Genomic DNA, 18,536 nt, shown 5'->3' on the forward strand with positions numbered 1-18,536 from the left:
GTGTGCATAACTATGATGTTTAGATTTCCACACATCTTGAAATACCTTCCATATCTGTCAGAAAGTTTGCTGCCACAGCATCATTAAATTCCCTAGTTAGTGACGAGCTCAAAACAGAACACAATGGTGTCTTCTGATATTTTATACAAATTTCACACAGCTGTAATTTACTCAACAGGGTCATCATATTCTTTATTAACCGCGCCAGCATCTCGCAGTAAAACCTTCATGGTCTTTTTAAAAAATCAACTGGATTATTATTCCCAGAAGTTAGCAGGACTTCATGAATTCTTTGAGAAAATTCTGGCTTTTTTAATGGCAGGCAATAATGCTCTGATCTAGTAAAATGTAGCTCCACAATCTTCCTGAACACAACACTCTGATATTTTTCATGTTTCGTGCCATCTGGGCTTTCTTCAACAAATACCTGTTTAACAGGAGAGTGTGTCGCTAGAAACCAAATCAGTACTGACGGAAAGGCTGATCTCAGCAATCTTACAAGGGAGGACTACCCTTTTGGATGGTGTTAACCTGACATACATAGAACTTACATACTACTTGACTTCCTGCCTCATCAAGAGATTCCAGATAGCATTTAAGTCAGTCCACCCCACACACTGTGGCAGTGCAATTGCTATCTACGACCACAGTTGGATGAATCAGGCATCAAAATACTCATCATTGGATTCAAACTTTCAGCGACCAAGAATTCCTTCATGGCAATTCCCCCTCATCATTTTCAGCCTCAGAATTCTCTGCTTCATGTGTTATTTCAAAAAACTTGGGCAACGCATTGCATAATGATACTTGGAACCACACCGATAACATCAATGAACCATTCCCCATACATTTCTCAGCTTCGAACATCTGCAGTCACTATCCCAGACCTGCTTTGTCTCAGCTGTCAAATTGGTTAAAGGTATAGCCATCTTCAGACCACCTATCAATAACCCCATCTTTGTACTGAAATCTACATCTAACACCTTGATGATTTCAAATCTCAGCCATCACTGAATCCTCCACCTTTTGCTTTATCACAGAGTTGCCTGAATTCTATAGGAAAGTTGCTGGAAAAGACGGTCTGCCCAAAAGTTTAATACGGCGGCAGCCATTTGGTCTAAAAGTGTCTTTGCATTGGATTTTAACTCCCTTTAGTACTAAAAGTCTATCAACATGAGAAATACATACACAATCAAGTAACTTAAATGCCAGTATAGACTTCAGGATGCCAAACTCAAATGTCTTCAGCCTCTTATACCATCAGTCAAAGTCCATGATATATTCCTCCATGGACTGTTCATCTGTTTTCTTAAATCTGTCAAAGGCTGACCTGGCTTCATAAGCTACTAAATAATCCTTTTTGTAGAATTTATCTAAAAACTGTAACCAAATCATTCACATTCCACTCTGAAAACACTTTACTCCTAATTTTACTCTTTGCTGGTAAAGCCAAAGCCATACTTTGCTTCTTTTTGGATAACGAAGTGACCTGTGTCCACATCGCTTCTATCGCTCCACCTCTGAGAAGATTGGTGGACAATCAAAGCCTGACATTTTGCATCTTCTTTCTGCCATCCTGCAACTTAGGCTTGTCAGCAGCAGTATACTTTTTTCCTTCAGAGGGCAAATACACAAAGAGAAACTTACTTTACAGCAACCAAGGCTTAACATTTATCCTCTGCTACCATGGTAATATCAAATATATGGGAGGAACAGTACAGCAGCTTGTCTTTTATCGTCAAAAGGGTTTTTTTTCTGCAGTGCAACTCTTTATAATTCCCCCATACCAATTGTTACAACTGTGTCCATTTATACTCTTTTGGAGATTGAGCCAATGATCATAACCTGTCTTTAATACGACAATTAGCTTAACAATGTAATAAGCAAAGCATGCACTTGCTGATACATTGACATGTTGACACATCCTTCACAACACCAAGGACAAATAGAACCTCAGCACATACTGACATTTAGTCTCTGTACTGAGGATCTCCATGCAGTTTGGTGCAGCAACACACAAAAGTGGCCATCAGGGTGAGGGTGACTATGAATACCACCCTCCCCACTCTGTTTGGGCAGCTTCGGTAACGGGAGTGGAAAATCTGGTGAGAGACCCGGATGGTGTTTTTCATTGGTGCAAAGTCTCGCTGTGATTGTCCCTACCCCACACCAGTGATATAACAGGAATCTTGACATTCAACATTAAGAACTCCATTAAATAAATTTTAATGTATTTTATCAGGCCTCTACATCTGATCATCCTCCCCATTAGATAATCTATTCACGTCGACATGAGGGCATGCTGGCGTGAATTACCACTGGTCTCCCATGGCATGCACCTAGAGGGTAGACGTGCCGGAGGAACTCAGGTGAGTGCATCACTTGGGAGAGAGGTTCATGCACGGGCAGGACCCTGACACTGCCCAGACACTGTCTCCTGGCACTACCTGGGGTCAGCATCCAGACAGTTCCAGGGGGCAGTGCCAGGAGCAGAGCCCAGGTAGTGCTTGGTACTCAGGCAGTGCCGTGGGAGATGTTGCATGGGGGTTGGCTGGGGGCTCGTTTTAAATTTTGTGTATTGCCATGGTCTTTAGAAATGGTGGCCCAATCTTTAAAAATTGAAGTTGCTGGCGACATGATGCCTTGGATCCTGCCCCTTCCAGTATTCTTCAAGTTCCAAGCAATATAGCGGAGAAAGCTGCCACTGGGGCCAATGGCTTCAATGCTGCTTTTCCCACCCACTAGAATACTCTGCAATAAAATGGAAACAAGGCTAATGAAGTTTTTCAATTCAGAGTGAGAGCAGGACATGGCACCAATACAGTCATCATTACACTTGAAAAAGAATTGTAGAAGTGGGCTCAAGTAGAATTGGAACAATGAATGTTCTACATATTCCAGTAAAAAACAGACATAACTAGGATCCATATGGGTACCCATCTTTTGATCTTGACCCACCCACATATAGCTCAAATTTTATAACATCTTCCCAGTTCTGGCGAAAGATCATTGCCTTTGGCCTGGGTTTTCACCAAGCCAGGTTGACCAGGGAGCCCTTTAAAATTGGCGGCCGGATTCCGATTCCAAGTTTCCCAACCCCATTCCTGGGCCATATGATTTTTGGGAGTGCCTTCAAAGGTTGCGGGCTGCTTCCTGCCAGAATGCCGCACCTGGCACTCCTGACCTGGCTCCGTTTTGAAGGTAGGTTTTCATGGAGGTGGGCCAGCTTTTTAAAGCGTCATGGTTCACAGCCCCTCAGAGGAGTTGTGAACCCTAGTGTGCAAGAGGGGACCTTTTGAAAGAATAACCATGTCAGGTTATGCTCCCCACCCACCCCCATGTCCTCTCATGTCCGCTATGCCAAGATCTGCCCTTCTACCCCCCCCCCCCCCCATCTCCCCTTATGCCCCCTATGCCAAGCACTGTCCTTCAACCCATCCTTTCAGGCCCCTCATGGTCAGTATGCCAAATTCTGGCACTTCCATATCCGCTGACCCACCATACCTTTTCTAGAACCAATGAACATCTCAGTGTATAGTGGGAGCTATTTGAAAAAACGTTATTTGCTGTAAAATATTATATTTACGTTCCAGGGAGCATTGCTTCGTATCAGGCCTCTGATCCTGTCAGCCGGCTGCTACTGCTGGCTTGTGGTGTATCTTCAGCCCTGCTTGTTCAAGCTGTCACTTGGTGGTCAGGAAGCAATCAGCAAAGGTATCAACTTCTTTTTGTCCTTTGTACTACTTTGTATCCTTTTGATGTGGACCAAATAGAATTTAAACAAAAAATATAGCAACAAAACCAAAAAGTGTATTTAATGGTCTTGCAATTGCTAACTTGACATATGTAGTCAAAAACTACTTTGAATTATTACATATCAATAGTAAATTAATAACACATAAGGTTTTGTATTAATATGTAAGTGGCCATTTATACCTTTTCAAATATGGGTGTTTAGCAGCATTCATATGTGTATGTGTTTGTGATCTGTGAGGATACCCAAAGAGTCTCTTTCGCAAGTAACCCTGTTACATTGATACTGATGCTATATGTTCAGAAGTTATGGATTGAGTTTAGTTTCTCATTGTTGGTCATTCCCAGCGAGGTTGCTTACAGGGGTGATGTGCTCCATGTTTTGGGAATGAGGTAGAGGGTGGGAGAAGTGGGGGGAGGAAAGAATATAAGAAATGGGAACCAGAAGAAAATCATATAACCCATCAAATCTGCTCCACCATTCATTATCATGGCTGATTTTGGGCAATGTCTCCACTTTTCTCTCCATACCTCTTGATGCCCTGAGAGATGAAAAATCTGTCTATCTCAGCCCTAATTATGTTCGATGATAGTCCATCCATAACCCTCTGGGTATGAGAATTACAAAGATTCACAACCCTGTGAGTGAAGAAATTTCCCCTCATCTCAGTCCTAAATAATTGACCCCTTGTCCTGAAATTGTACCTCTTTGTACTAGATTTCTCAGCCAGGGTAAACAACCTCTTGGTATCTACCCTGTCAAGTCCCTTCATGATCTTGAATGCTTCAATTAGATCACTTTTCATTTTTTTTTAATCCAGGGAATAAAGATCCAAATGTCTTAACCTCCCTTTATAAGACAATCCTCTCCTCTTGGATCAATCTCATGAATCTTTATTATACTTCCTCCAATGCAAGTATATCCTTCCTTTAATATGGAGACCAAAATTGCATACGTTATTTCAGGTGTGGTCTCACCAAAGCCCCATTCAGTTGTAGCAAGTCCTCTTTATTCTTGTATTCCCAATTCCCTTGCAATAAAAGCCAACATGCCATTTGCCTTCCTAATTGCTTCCTGCACCTGCACACTAACTTTTGTGATCCTTGTACGAGGACATCAAGGAATGTCAACATTTACAAGTTTCATGCCCTTTAAAAAATATTCTGCTTTTCTATTCTTATGACCAGAGTGAATAACCTCACAATTCCCCATATTATACTCCATCTGTCACTTTGTTGCCCACTCACCTAGCTTGTCTATATCTCCTTGTGGCCTCTTTGTGTCCTCACAGTTGCAGTCCCCTCGAGCTTTGTTTGATAAGCAAACTTAGTTACTTTATTTTATGTCCTTTCTAAGTTGTTAATATAAATTGTAAATCCTTGAGGGTCTATTAGTGACATCCTGCCAACTTGAACATGCCCTATTTTTCCCTACTCTCTGCATCCTGTCCATTAACCTATCCTTTATCCATGCTAATGTATCACCCCCACTTGCCATGAGCCTTATCTTGTGTATTAATTTTTGTGTGGGATCTTATTGAATGTCTTTCGGAAATCCAAGTATACTACATCTACTTGTTCTTCTTCATCTATCCCACCAGTTACATCTTCAAAAATCTCTAAGTTTATCAAATATTATTTCCCTTTCATGAAACCATGTTGACTTGTTCTAATCATACTGTACTTTTCCAAGTGCATTGTTGAGATTTCCTTAATGATAAATTCCAGCACTTACCTGATGACAGAAGAAAGGATAACAAGCATGTAGTTCTCTGTTTTCTCTCTCCCTCCTTCCTTAAATGGAAATATTATATTTGTTAATTTTCAATCTGCTGGGTCTATTCTGCAACCTAGGGAAATTTGGAAAATCATAGCCAGCATATCCACTATCACTGCAGCAATCTCTTTTAGAATCCATGGATGTAGGTCATCAAATCCTGGAAGTTTGTTGGATTTTAGTCCCATGAGTTTCTCCAATACTTTTTTTTTGCTGATATTAATTATCTTAATTTCCTCACTCTTATTAGCCCATTTGGTTACCCTGTATTTCTGGTATGTAACATGTGTCTTCTACTGTGAAGACATACATGAAATATTTGCTCAATGTTTTGCCATTTCCTTATTTCCATGGCATATTGTTCCTCTGTCAAGCATAACTTTTGTTAGATGATTTGGAAAACTATTGATATCGGGGAAGAAAGTACCTGTGGCCCATATCAAAATACTCTTGGCTAAAGGATGTGGAAAGTAGTGAAACGGGTCAAGCTAGCGTCAAGATGGAGTAAGAGTTTGTTGATAAAGTAAAATTGTACTAAGGAGAAATTATTGAAAACTGAATGTAAAATGATTAGTTTGACAAGTACATAGTTCCTCAAAAGTGACTCTCACTAAACTCAAATTTGTTGCCTTGTCACAAAGGGTAAACAGATATTAACATTTTATTGGATTTTATACCTGCAGGCTCTGCAGAATCTGGGGTTTCATTTTGGGTCATTTTCTGCTACTTGTACTAAGGATCTGGTGTACCTCCCTGAATCCAATATGGACATGCAACACATTCAACACTTTCATACTGTCCCTGGGCGCCATTGTGACATTGGACAGAATACATTCAGGTAAAGAAAACACTCAAGAAATGCAGTATTGTAATTTTCAAGGAGGTTATAATGTTCTTCTGGCTAATCCATGTGGAAATTGTTGGCTGAGCACATTTATTATTGCGTTCTCATAGACCCTCAAGATTTAAAAAAAAAGTGAAAAGTGTATTTTTCAAAATACTTAAGGTTTGCCAATGGAATCTTTTGACCAGGTAGTAATCATTTGGTAGGTTTATTTGGCATTCAACTGTGACTTAGGTAATTTTTTTACACGACAGAAAACAGTGGAAATACATCTGAAATGTTGGGTCTTTTTACATTAGAGAAATATAGATTATGGGACGATATAATAGAAGTAATTAAAAATTATGAAAGGATAAAATTGGGTATACAGAAGCAAACCATTTTTTTTCCCAGTGGTTGAGGGTTTGAGAATGAGGGACCACAGATATATAAGCTAATGTAAGATATTTACAATAGCGGGCAGGTATTCGCATAGATTGTTGTGAGGCTGTGGTATTCACTCTAAGGACAAGTAACTGGAGAAGAATCTGTGTGTTCAAGATTGGATGGATTAGATAGATGGATAAAGGAAAAAAGGTTGAAGGCATATGTGAACAGGGTGGGTAAATGTGATTAGAATTATTTTCTCATTTGGAAGGTAAACCTCAGGGTGGGCGAAATTAATATACTGTGGATGCTGAAAATCTGAAATAAAAACAGATAATGCTGGAAAAACTCAGCAGACTTGAAAGTTTGGAATGAATTTTACAAGTTGGGTGGGGGAAGGTTATTGCTTACCCCTTCCCTCCCCAGCCACCACAAAAGTTGGTCACGAACCAAACTGACTGGCTTAAAAAAAAGAGTGGGACTTCTACCCCTCAGTTAGAGGAGATCCCATTCTCGAGAGCTCAGCTCCAACAGTCCCAGCAGCACCAGAGCTCAGTAATGGGCACTGTTGGGATTGCAAGCAGGGCCACAAACAAGAGCAATGGATCCCAAACTCAGGCAAGTCTGAAACTTTTGGTCAGGGAGGGAGGGATTGAGTACCCTAAGGAGCGAGGCAAGAGAAGGTGGAGGGTGAGTTTTTGAAGCCAGGCAGGAAGGCACAAAGAGTGGGTAATCATCATGGGGTTAGGGGTGGGGGGAAAGAGAGCCTCTGGTGGGCACAGGACACTTCCCCCAAAGGATGTATCCCCGCCCACCCCCATTCCTCCTCATCTTTTTGTCTTAGATGGTAAAAATATAGACACCTCACTCTCACGTGCCTGCCAACGCCAACCACCTAATGGCGAGGGCAGCATAATATTTGGGTCAGTTGGTTTGTTGAAAAGCTTAGTTGCCTGTCAATGATTTTTTTTCCCAAATGAATCAGATTCCCAATATATGGCTGGAAGATGCCTGTCAAAATTGGTAGTTCACCTGCCATTTTTTTTAAAAGGGAGGAATGTTGACACAGCAGTGAAAGGAAGATAAAAGCAAACACTGCGGATGCTGGAAGTGAAAGGAAGATTCTTCCTTGTTTCATTAAATGTTATAATTTTGGCTGATACAAGATTTTAGAACAACAATGATGCTAGTATTCTACACAATATACAGCTAGATTTGTTATAGTCACTACCGATCTGCCAGATTGAGGTTGAATTCTTGGAGGCCAGTATTTATCAGCCTTGAATCATATAAATGTTTAATAATAAGGGTGTGGGTTGCAGAGAGTTCATGTGCACTGATAAATAAATGATGCATGCAAATTAATTTACAACATTTTATTTTTTGAAGCTGCTCTTCCTCATTCACTAGAGTTTAATTAATTTAATACTGGAAAGTCACCTAAATGCTTTTGTGTGGAGATACGCACCGCGTCACGGTATCAGTTTACATTGGGTGCTATTGCTTCTGGAACCTAATGTTGTGTAACAACTGTCAGTGGCCTATAACAGTGCCACCTAAAGGTGTCCTGGGTACTGCAACTTAATATGGACACTTTTAGAATGCCTTTTGTGAAAGAGATTGATGACAGAGGGGTTTTCAAGGCATTTTAATCTAGTATCCCACCCAAGGTTAGTGATATACAATAGTTAGATGCCAGTTTGTTTAGCAATAGTACTTTCACCTCTGTCAGAAGGTTGTGGGATCAATCCCCATGCTGGAGGTTTGAGTATGTAATTGAGGCTGACACTGCAGTGCTGATGAAGGCTGCACTGTCAAATATTACAACTTCTGAATGAGAAGTTAAATAGTTCTGGTTTGGGAAAGTAAAAAGCGGTGGGGGTGGGGGGTGGAGGAGGGTTCTCCAGCTATTCTAGCCAATATTAATTCCATGAGAAACATTATTAAAATTGATTATCCTGATTTTTTTATATCTCATTGCTGTTTGTGGAACTTTGCCATGTGTGAATTGGCAGCTGTGGTTTCCTATAATACAACACTTCAGAAGTACCTAATTGGCTGTGAAGCTTTTTGGGATATGTTGTGGATATGAAAGGTGCTACATAAATGCAATGTTCATACTTTCCTACAGTAGTGATTATTTGTAACTCATTCTGCTCTATCTAAATGCGCAATTCTTGACTGTACAGGCAGAAAGAAGTTTCCAGTCCTGGAATTAGCAGCTAGTAAAACTGACTCAGCCACCATCCTTATGTGTGAGGAATGATGTGGCCTCTGTTTGTGCTATCTGCCTAAGACACAGCCAAAAATCAGGACTTTGTCACAACTGACCAAAAATACTTCTTTATATTAACTGTTTCCTTTGTGCCGTTAATGAAATACTACATGGGCAGTTATGAATGCAGACAATAATTAATTATATCTTCCACAACTTTATTCTGAATCATGTGATCTTCCTCATTTGCCCCCATCATTTTATGATGTATGTGTTTGTTAATGTACAAAGGTGATTGGATCATCTTAAGTTCCTCAGGTTTCCTCACAGCATGACTGCTGATAACTGATAAGTGACCTCAACCTGTTATAATTGTCATTGTAATCAGAGGACAGGAACCACCCCCCCCCACCCGCCCCCCCCACCCCCGCCCCCTTCCCACACCCCACTTTCCCACAGTGTGATTTCTGGCATTGGAGATGGTTTGCCATTAACCGCTGGTGGGATCATCCAGTCCTGCTGAGGTATATGGCATTTTGCATGACTTGCCCAACCTGCCATGAGGGACCCCACCACAGTGAGGTGGGGGTGGGGGGAGGGGGGGGGGGAGTTCAGCGGGACCGGAAGATCCGGTCGGTGGGAAGGGCTGGAAAATCCTACCCAAAGATTATTTAAAAATGAAGTTACTGTGATTTGTGTCAGATTTTCAGAAGCAACCACAGGAAAGAGAGGAAATTAAATCCACAGGAGAAAAGAATGAGCCTGATGTCCAGCATAGCTGGTTAGTCAGCGGGGCAGCGTTTGGGAGTTTGCAGCTCCTCACACACTGGATATTTGGAGAAGTTTCACTTGTTTCTCGATGGGCTGTGAGTGGTCACCCAAATACTGGACCGGATCCTAATCCTTATGGGTAAGTAACACCATATGTTCCATGGTAATTCCACTTTTTAAGTTACAACTAAATGCAGCAGCATATTCTGTTGTCAGCTCAAATAATTTTTTGGTACAGTCCTAACACAATCATTTTGCCTGCAAGGACAAATTCTATTGATAAAGCCTCAGAATTTTGGGTTCTTCGACACAAATAATGCACTGCCGTTCATCATCTTTACCATTTTAGGTGAGTATTGGTCTTGACCCCTGAAATGCTCAGTGGCTGCAGCTGCATTTAAGCAACCATATTTTACTGCATTGTGTGATTATTGAAGTTTTGTTTATGGCCTCCTGCTTCTGAATGGATATGTGTGAGGCACACTGAATATTTGGCAGTGAGTTTCTTGATCTTTGAAGCTGTGAATAGTCAATAGGCATCCCCAGGCAGCTCACTGGAAAAGAGGTCTTGAGTTCGATGCTGTGTCATCACTAGTGGCCCTCAGTTAAATCCTTTCCTTTATTCTTTCATGGGATGTGGGCATCATCTGCAAGGCCAGCATTTGTTGCCAAACCCTAATTTCCCTTGAACGGATTATCTTGGTGGGCCATTGCAGAGAGCAATTAAGAGTCAATCACATTGCTGTGGATCTGGAATCATGTGTAGGCCAGGCCAGGTAAGGAGGGCAGATTTCCTTCCCTAAAGGACATGAGTGAGCCAGCTGGATTCAGGTTGCCTATTTTCTTGCCTACACCAAAATGGCAGATGAGTGTTTTAAACTCGTAATGAGTATGCGCTTCCTGCCTGCCATTTTGGAGATATGGTGCTTGTTTAGAAGCTGAAAAATGGGCATGCCATAATCAAATTTCTAGGTTCTCAGTTCTAGTATTGCACTTTAGAGAAATAGAAATTGTGAACTTGAAATAAAAACAGAAAATATGGAAATTTATCGCAAAGTGTTAAATATCTAAAAAAGATATGTTAACATTTTGTGTGTGATCTATTCTGATGAAGGGTTCTATAGGACTTGTTAACTTTCTTTTCCAATTAACCTGATGTGCTTTTCCAAAGTATTTTAGTTTTGTACCCCTATATATGATTTTGTTCCTTCATGTGTAGTCTACCTAAAAACAGGTCCCTGGATCTTCATTCATTCGGAATCATTTTCTTTAGCAGGTTTGTCAGTGGTGGTTTGCTTTTCCAGGGGCATGGTGAGGAGGTAGGCATTAAGTCTACCTCAGCTGGAACAGGAATTGATCCTTCCCTGTTGGTGCTAATCTGAACCACGTGGTAGCCATCCAAGCCAACTGAGCTAACTGGGCCCAATGATGTTGTTACTCTGTGATAAATGTATTTTGCCTGTTTTGTTGCTAATTTGGATATCATCTTGATCAGACAGCCTGGCTGCTGTCACTGTGGGAAGGGGATATTTAAGGTAATGTTTTGCTTTTCTATTCACTGATATTTTAATGGTGCCACCAACGTAGCAAAGTTTTCTCATCCTTCCTGACAAATTTCAAATTGTTTGTGGCTTTATAAGGGTATTAAGATCGCTTTTTAAGCCCTATGCATGCAATGTTTTTACCTGACTGTACCACAAATTTATTTGAGATTCTGATTCTGTTCAAGATTTAATGGCAAAACAATTCTTAATTGTAATTTTAAATAAGTTAATTCTTTGAATTGTATCCTTTCTGCAAATTTTGTATTTGAAATGTCCATCATGCTCTTCAAATATCCCGAGAGTTTCTGTTTCCAAGACTTCTTTTTTCCATTGTCCTTTTCACAACATCCATTGGCATCTCCCTTCAGTCTTCCCGAGTCTCTGGGTCTGCTGAATGTCTTTCGAACTTCATAACAAGGGGCCTGTGAATTGAAAGAAAGAAAAATCTAGCTTAATAATTACCACAATATTGGCTATTCCTACCAAAATGGATGACCTCAGTAAATGTGAGGCCATCTATTTTGGTAGGACTAACAGCAAAATGGGCTAATATTTAAATGGTAAAAAAATTGTAGCATGCTGCTGTGCAGAGGGACCTGGGTGACCTTGTGCATGAATCACAAGGAGTTGGTTTGCAGGTGCAGCAGGTAATTAAGAAGGCAAATGGAATTTTGTCCTTCATTGCAAGAAGGATGGGGTTTAAAAACAGTGAGGTTATGTTGCAGCTGTATAAGGTGATGGTGAGGCCACACCTAGAGTACTGTGTACAGTTTTGGTCTCCTTACTTGAGAAAGGATATACTGGCACTGGAGGGGATACCGAGGAGATTCACTAGGTTGATTCCGGAGTTGAGAGGATTGGCTTATGAGGAGAGACTGAATAGACTGGGGCTATACTCATTGGAATTCAGAAGAATGAGGGGAGATCTTATAGAAACATATAAGATTATGAAAGGAATAGATAAGATAGAAGCAGGGAAGTTGTTTCCACTGGCAGGTGAAACCAGAACTAGGGGGCATGGCCTCAAAAAAAGGGGGAGCAGATTTAGGACTGAGTTGAAGAGGAACTTCTTCATATAAAGCGCTGTGAATCTGTGGAATTCTGCCTACTGAAGCTGTTGAGGCTACCTCATTGAATGTTTTTAAGGCAAGGATAGATATATTTTTGAACAGTAAAGGAATTAAGGGTTATAGTGAGCGGGCGGGTAAGTGGAGCTGAGTCCACGAAAAGAGCGGCACGGTAGCACAGTGGTGAGCACTGCTGCTTCACAGCTCCAGGGTCCCGGGTTCGATTCCCGGCTCGGGTCACTGTCTGTGTGGAGTTTGCACATTCTCCTCGTGTCTGCGTGGGTTTCCTCCGGGTGCTCCGGTTTCCTCCCACAGTCCAAAGATGTGCGGGTTAGGTTGATTGGCCAGGTTAAAAATTGCCCCTTAGAGTCCTGGGATGCGTAGGTTAGAGGGATTAGCGGGTAAATATGTGGGGGTAGGGCCTGGGTGGGATTGTGGTCGGTGCAGACAAGATGGGCCGAATGGCCTCCTTCTGCACTGTAGGGTTTCTATGAATTCTATGAATTTTATTGAACAGCGGAGCAGGCTCGAGGGGCCAGATGGCCTACTCTTGCTCCTAGTTCTTATGTTCTTAATATTTTAAAAGAAGCAGAAAAGTTACTTCTTTTCTTCTAAATTTACTAGTTTTTGTAACTTTTGTAACCTCAACACCACATTCCTGCCTATCCACTATGCCCTTTGACTCCCTTGTTGGTCAAGAATCAATCTGCCTCCGTCTTAAAAGTATTCATTCCCCAAAGGCAGGAGCTGGAATTTACGAGCAGCTGGCAAACTACAGACATCAACAGTGAGCTTCTACTTCACCAGGTGGTGGACACAAAGTTAATGTCGTTCAACCTCCACACGATCAGTCGCCTTAATCCCAGGTGTCTCTCCTGTTTCTATCTTCTCACATCGTTTTCTTCCTTTCTCACTTTCTGTTCTCTCTCTTTCTCTTTATTTCTCCCTTTCCTCTTTTTCCCTCTCATTCTATTCTCTCTCTTTCTTCTGTTTCTTCCCTCCTTCATCAGAAATTGGAAATCTTGCTTGAAATAGGGGGTTTTGAAGTTGGATCGATATGTTGTTAAGGTAAGAGCATTGTTACAATCCGGTTTCTCAATTGTGCAACCTAATAAAAAGAGCTTTTTGTTCCTTTTTTCAGAGGTGTGATTTTGATTGCCCTGGCTCTCGGTGTGATGTTATCATTTTGGCCTTCCATTGTTCACAACCTTGCCTTTTGGCTAATAGGTACGGGATTCACAGTATCTGATTTTGCATCATTAGAAAAACATGGATTTTTCTTTCCTCTTACTTTCTTCCTTTGCTGATGACTCATGTGGTGTGTAGACCTATGGTACCAAGGTTGACATTGTTCATGTGGGATAGTCAATAAGTACTGGCTGTCACCTCTCAACTGAGGAACCAGTAAATACAAACCAATGGATATACGCATTAGGAGCAGGAATAGGCCAACATTTAGCCTCTTGAACCCGCTTCACCATTCAATAAAATCATGGTTGAACTGATTGTGGCCTGAACACCACTTTCCTATCTATCCTCTATGCCCTTTGACTCCCTTGTTTGTCAAGAATCTTATCTACCTCCGTCTTAAAACTATTCAATGACCCTACCTCTCCTGCTCTTTGGAAAAGAGTTCCACAGACTCACAACCCTCAGAGAAAAGATTTGTCCTCATCTCCACCCTAAATGGGAGACTCCTTGTTTTTAAACAGTGTCCTCTCCTTCTGTTCTCTCGTACAAGGGGAAACATCCTCTCAGCATCCACTCTATTAAGTTCCCACAGGATCCCACAGGAAACAGATGAAGCACTGGAGGAATACAGAGAAAGTAGAAAAGAACTCAAACTGGGAGTTAGAAGGGCAAAAAGGGGTCACGAAATGTCCTTGGCAGAAAGGATTAAGGAGAATCCCAAGGCATTTTATACATACGTTAGGAACAAGAGGGTTGTCAGAAAGAGTTGGACCTCTCAAGAACAAAGGAGGGGAATTATGCTTAGAACCCAAGGAAGTAGGTGAGATCCTAAATGAATACTTTGCATCAGTATTCACAAATGAGAGGGACACGTTGATTGGTAGTGTCTCAGAGGGATGTGTAGACCCGTTAGAACAAATCGCAATTACAAGGGAGGAAGTGTTAGGTGTTTTAGGAAGCATTAAGGTAGACAAATCCCCAGGGCCAGATGGCATCTGTCCTAGATTACTGAGAGAGACAAGAGATGAAATTGCTGGGCCTCTAACAGAAATCTTTGTTTCTTCATTGGACACATGTGAAGTCCCAGAGGATTGGAGGATAGCAAATGTGGTCCCGTTATTTAAGAAGGGTAGCAAGGATAACCCGGGTAATTATAGGCCAGTGAGCTTGACGTCCGTGGTAGGGAAATTGTTGGAGAAGATTCTTAGAGATAGGATCTATAAACATTTAGAACTGAATAATCTCATTAGCGATAGACAACATGGTTTTGTACGAGGGAGGTCATACCTCACAAATTTGGTTGAGTTTTTTGGGGAGGTGACAAAAATGATTGATGAGGGAAGGGCTGTAGATGTCGTCTACATGGATTTTAGTAAAGCATTTGACAAGGTCCCTCATGGCAGGCTGGTGCAAAAGGTTAAATCTCACGGGATCAAAGGTGAACTAGCTAGATGGGTACAGAACTGGCTTGGCCATAGAAGTCATGATGTGGAGATGCCAGCGTTGGACTGGGGTAAACACAGTAAGAAGTCTAACAACACCAGATTAAAGTCCAACAGGTTTATTTGGTAGCAAAAGCCACTAGCTTTCGGAACATGCTGCCCCTTCGTCAGGTGGGTGGGAGTTCTGATTACGAACAGGGCACAAAGACACAAACTCAATTTACATGAATAATGATTGGAATGTGAGTCTTTACAGCTAATCAAGTCTTAAAGGTACAGACAATGTGAGTGGAGGGAGCATTAAGCACAGGTTGAAGAGATGTGTATTGCCTCCAGACAGGACAGCCAGTGAGATTCTGCAAGTCCAGGCAGGTTGTGGGGGGTTACAGATAGTGTGACATGAACCCAATATCCCGGTTGAGGCCGTCCTCATGTGTGCGGAACCTGGCTATCAGTCTCTGCTCAGCGACTCTGCGCTGCCTTGTGTCGTGAAGGCCGCCTTGGAGAACGCTTACCCGGAGATCAGAGGCTGAATGCCCGTGACCACTGAAGTGCTCCCCAACAGGAAGAGAACAGTCTTGCCTGGTGATTGTCGAGCGGTGTTCATTCATCCGTTGTCGTAGCATCTGCATCGTTTCCCCATTGAGATTGCTGGAGTTGCAGATAGTGATGAACATTGTCAGAGAATACAGCAGGATATAGATAGGCTGGAAAATTTGGGCAGAGAAATGGCAGATGGAATTTAATCCAGATAAATGCGAAGTGATGCATTTTGGTAGATCTAATGCAGGGGGGAGCTATACAATAAATGGCAGAACCATCAAGAGTATAGACACACAGAGGGATCTGGGTGTGCAAGTCCACGGATCCTTAAAGGTGGCAGCACAGGTGGAAAAGGTGGTGAAGAAGGCATATGGCATGCTTGCCTTTATTGGACGGGACATAGAGTATAAAAGTTGGCATATGATGTTGCAGTTATATAGAATGTTGGTTAGGCCACATTTGGAATACTGCATCCAGTTCTGGTCGCCACACTACCAGAAGGACATGGAGGCTTTGGAGAGAGTGCAGAAAAGGTTTACCAGGATGTTGCCTGGGATGGAGGGTATTATCTATGAGGAGAGATTGAGTAAACTAGGGTAGTTCTCCCTGGAAAGACAGAGGTTGAGGGGTGACCTAATAGAAGTTTATAAAATTATGAAGGGCATAGATAGGGTGAACAGTTGGAAGTTTTTTCCCAGGTCAGAAATGACAAACACAAGGGGTCACAAGTTCAAGGTAAGGGGGGCAAGGTTCAATACAGATATGTGGGGGGATGTATTTTACACAGAGGGTGGTGGGGGCCTGGAATGCACTACCAAGCAAGGTGGTTGAGGCAGACACGCTAGGATCATTTAAGACTTATCTAGATAGCCACATGAACAGACTGGGAATAGAGGGATACAAGCAGATGGTCTAGTTAGGAACACATGATCGGTGCAGGCTTGGAGGGCCGAAGGGCCTGTTCCTGTGCTGTATTGTTCTTTGTTCTTTATATGTTTTAATGAGATCACATAAGAACATAACAAATAGGAGCAGGAATAGACCACACAGCCCTATGAACCTGTTCCACCATTCTGTATGATCATGGCTGATCTTGGGCTTCAACTCCATTTGCCTACTCATTCCCCATATCCTTTAATCCCTTGAGAGACAAAAATCTGTCTATCTCAGCCTTAAATGTGTTCAGCAATAGACTATCCATAACCTCTGTAGGGTAGGGAATTCCAAAGAAACACAATCCTATGAATGAAGAAATTTCTCCTCGACTCAGTAGATTCCCCGACCAATGGAAACAATCTCTCAGCATTCACCTCTCTTCCTCATTCTTCTAAACTCCAATGAATGCAGGCCCAACCTTCCCTCATCCCCAGGAATCAATTCAATGAACCTTTTCTGAACTCCTTCTAATGCAGTTATGCCTTATGTCTTAAATAAGGAAACCAAAACTTTACACCGTACTCTGGATGTGGTCTCAGCAATGCCCTGAAAATTTGTAGCAAAACATCTTAATTTTGTATTCCATTCCTTTTGCTATAAATTACAACATTCCATTTGCTTTCCTAATCATTTGCTGTACCTGCATACTAACCTCTTGTGATTCATGTACCAGGACACCCAGATCCCTCTGTAGTTCAGAGTTCTGCAATCACATTCCATTTAATTAATATGTTGCTTTTCCATTCTTCCTGCTAAATTGGACAAGTTCATATTTTCCATCTTCCAAATTTTTGCCTATTCACTTAACCTATCTATATCTCTTTGCAGACTCCTTAGTCTTCTTCACAACTCACTTCCCTACATATTTGGGTCATCAGCAAATTTAGCAACTATACACTCAGTCCCTTTATCCAAATCATTGATATAGATTCTAAATTGGTGAAATGCCACTGATCGCTGTGGCAGTCCACTTGTTACATCTTGCTGACTCAAAAATGACTCATTTATGTCTACTTTCCATTTCCTGTTAGCTAACCAATCCTCTGTTCATGCTAATATATTACCCCCTACACCATGAGCTCTTATTTTGTGAAGTAAACTTTGATGTGGCACCTTGTCACGTGATTTCTGGTTCACAGGTTCACCTTTATTCATGTTGCCTGTAATTTGCTCAAAGAACGCTAATAAATTAGTCAAATATGATTTCTTTTTCACAAAACTATGTTGACTGTCTGGTTGCACTGAGGTTTTCTAGGTGCCCTTCTATAACCTCCTTAATAATAGGTCCCAGCATTTTCCCTTTGACAGATGCTAAGTCAAGTGGCCTGCAGTGGGAAACTACAGGCCTTTTATGAATAGAGGAGTTGGATTTGCTATTTTCCAATATGATGGGACCTTTACCTTGGAAGTGTTCTGCAGCAGCTCCAGCTGATGTTGATTAATTCAGTACAAAGCAGAGATCAAACTGCAGACCTTTCTGTCCATTTCAATGCCCCAACTTACATTCAAACAAATGAATTAGGAGCAGGAGTAGACCATTCGGCCCCTTGAGCCTGCTTCACCATTTGATAATGGCTAATCTGATTGTGAAGGGCATATTTTCCTGTGTTCTCTTAACCTTTGTCAGCCAATAATCTATCCAACTCAGCCTTAACAATGTTCAATGACCCTGCCTCCACTGCTGTCTTGAGAAGAGAATTCCACAGACTAACAACTCTCAGAGAGAGCAATTACTCACTGCACTATAACGGGACTTATTTCCTGATGTGTGCCTTGCTTTATACTTGTATCAGGACCTGTAACTGATGTCCCATTTCCTGATATTTGCCCACGGGAGGGGCAGTAACCGTTAATTAGAGGCATTAATTGTTAAATCACGACCATAAACAAAACTATCTCCTCTTTGAGATATTGCAATCTTAGTAGTTAATGTGGCACCAGTGGTGGGATTCTGTCCAGTAGGGAACATGCTTTTTTTTTTGCTAGTGCTGTGAAAATCATTACTTGTTTTTAGTCAATATGGTGCAATATAATGGTGCAGTAACAAGTGCCTAACTGACTAGAGGCAACTTGTGTATCCAGCAATA

The 18,536-nt window shown here is 41.6% G+C and overlaps 1 protein-coding gene across 1 annotated transcript in view; it reads left to right on the forward strand.

Moving 5' to 3' along the window:
- LOC144498716 (PGAP2-interacting protein-like) overlaps positions 1-18,536 on the forward strand; it is a 77,512-nt gene that overhangs the window by 13,336 nt on the left and 45,640 nt on the right. The window contains exons 2-5 of the mRNA XM_078220318.1: positions 3,594-3,714; positions 6,214-6,368; positions 9,658-9,865; positions 13,479-13,564. Of these exons, the coding sequence (XP_078076444.1) occupies positions 3,594-3,714; positions 6,214-6,368; positions 9,658-9,865; positions 13,479-13,564 (570 nt within the window). The remainder of the gene's footprint in view (positions 1-3,593; positions 3,715-6,213; positions 6,369-9,657; positions 9,866-13,478; positions 13,565-18,536) is intronic.

The sequence above is a fragment of the Mustelus asterias genome, chromosome 1 (genome assembly GCF_964213995.1).
Source record: "Mustelus asterias chromosome 1, sMusAst1.hap1.1, whole genome shotgun sequence".
Classification (NCBI taxonomy): domain Eukaryota; kingdom Metazoa; phylum Chordata; class Chondrichthyes; order Carcharhiniformes; family Triakidae; genus Mustelus; species Mustelus asterias.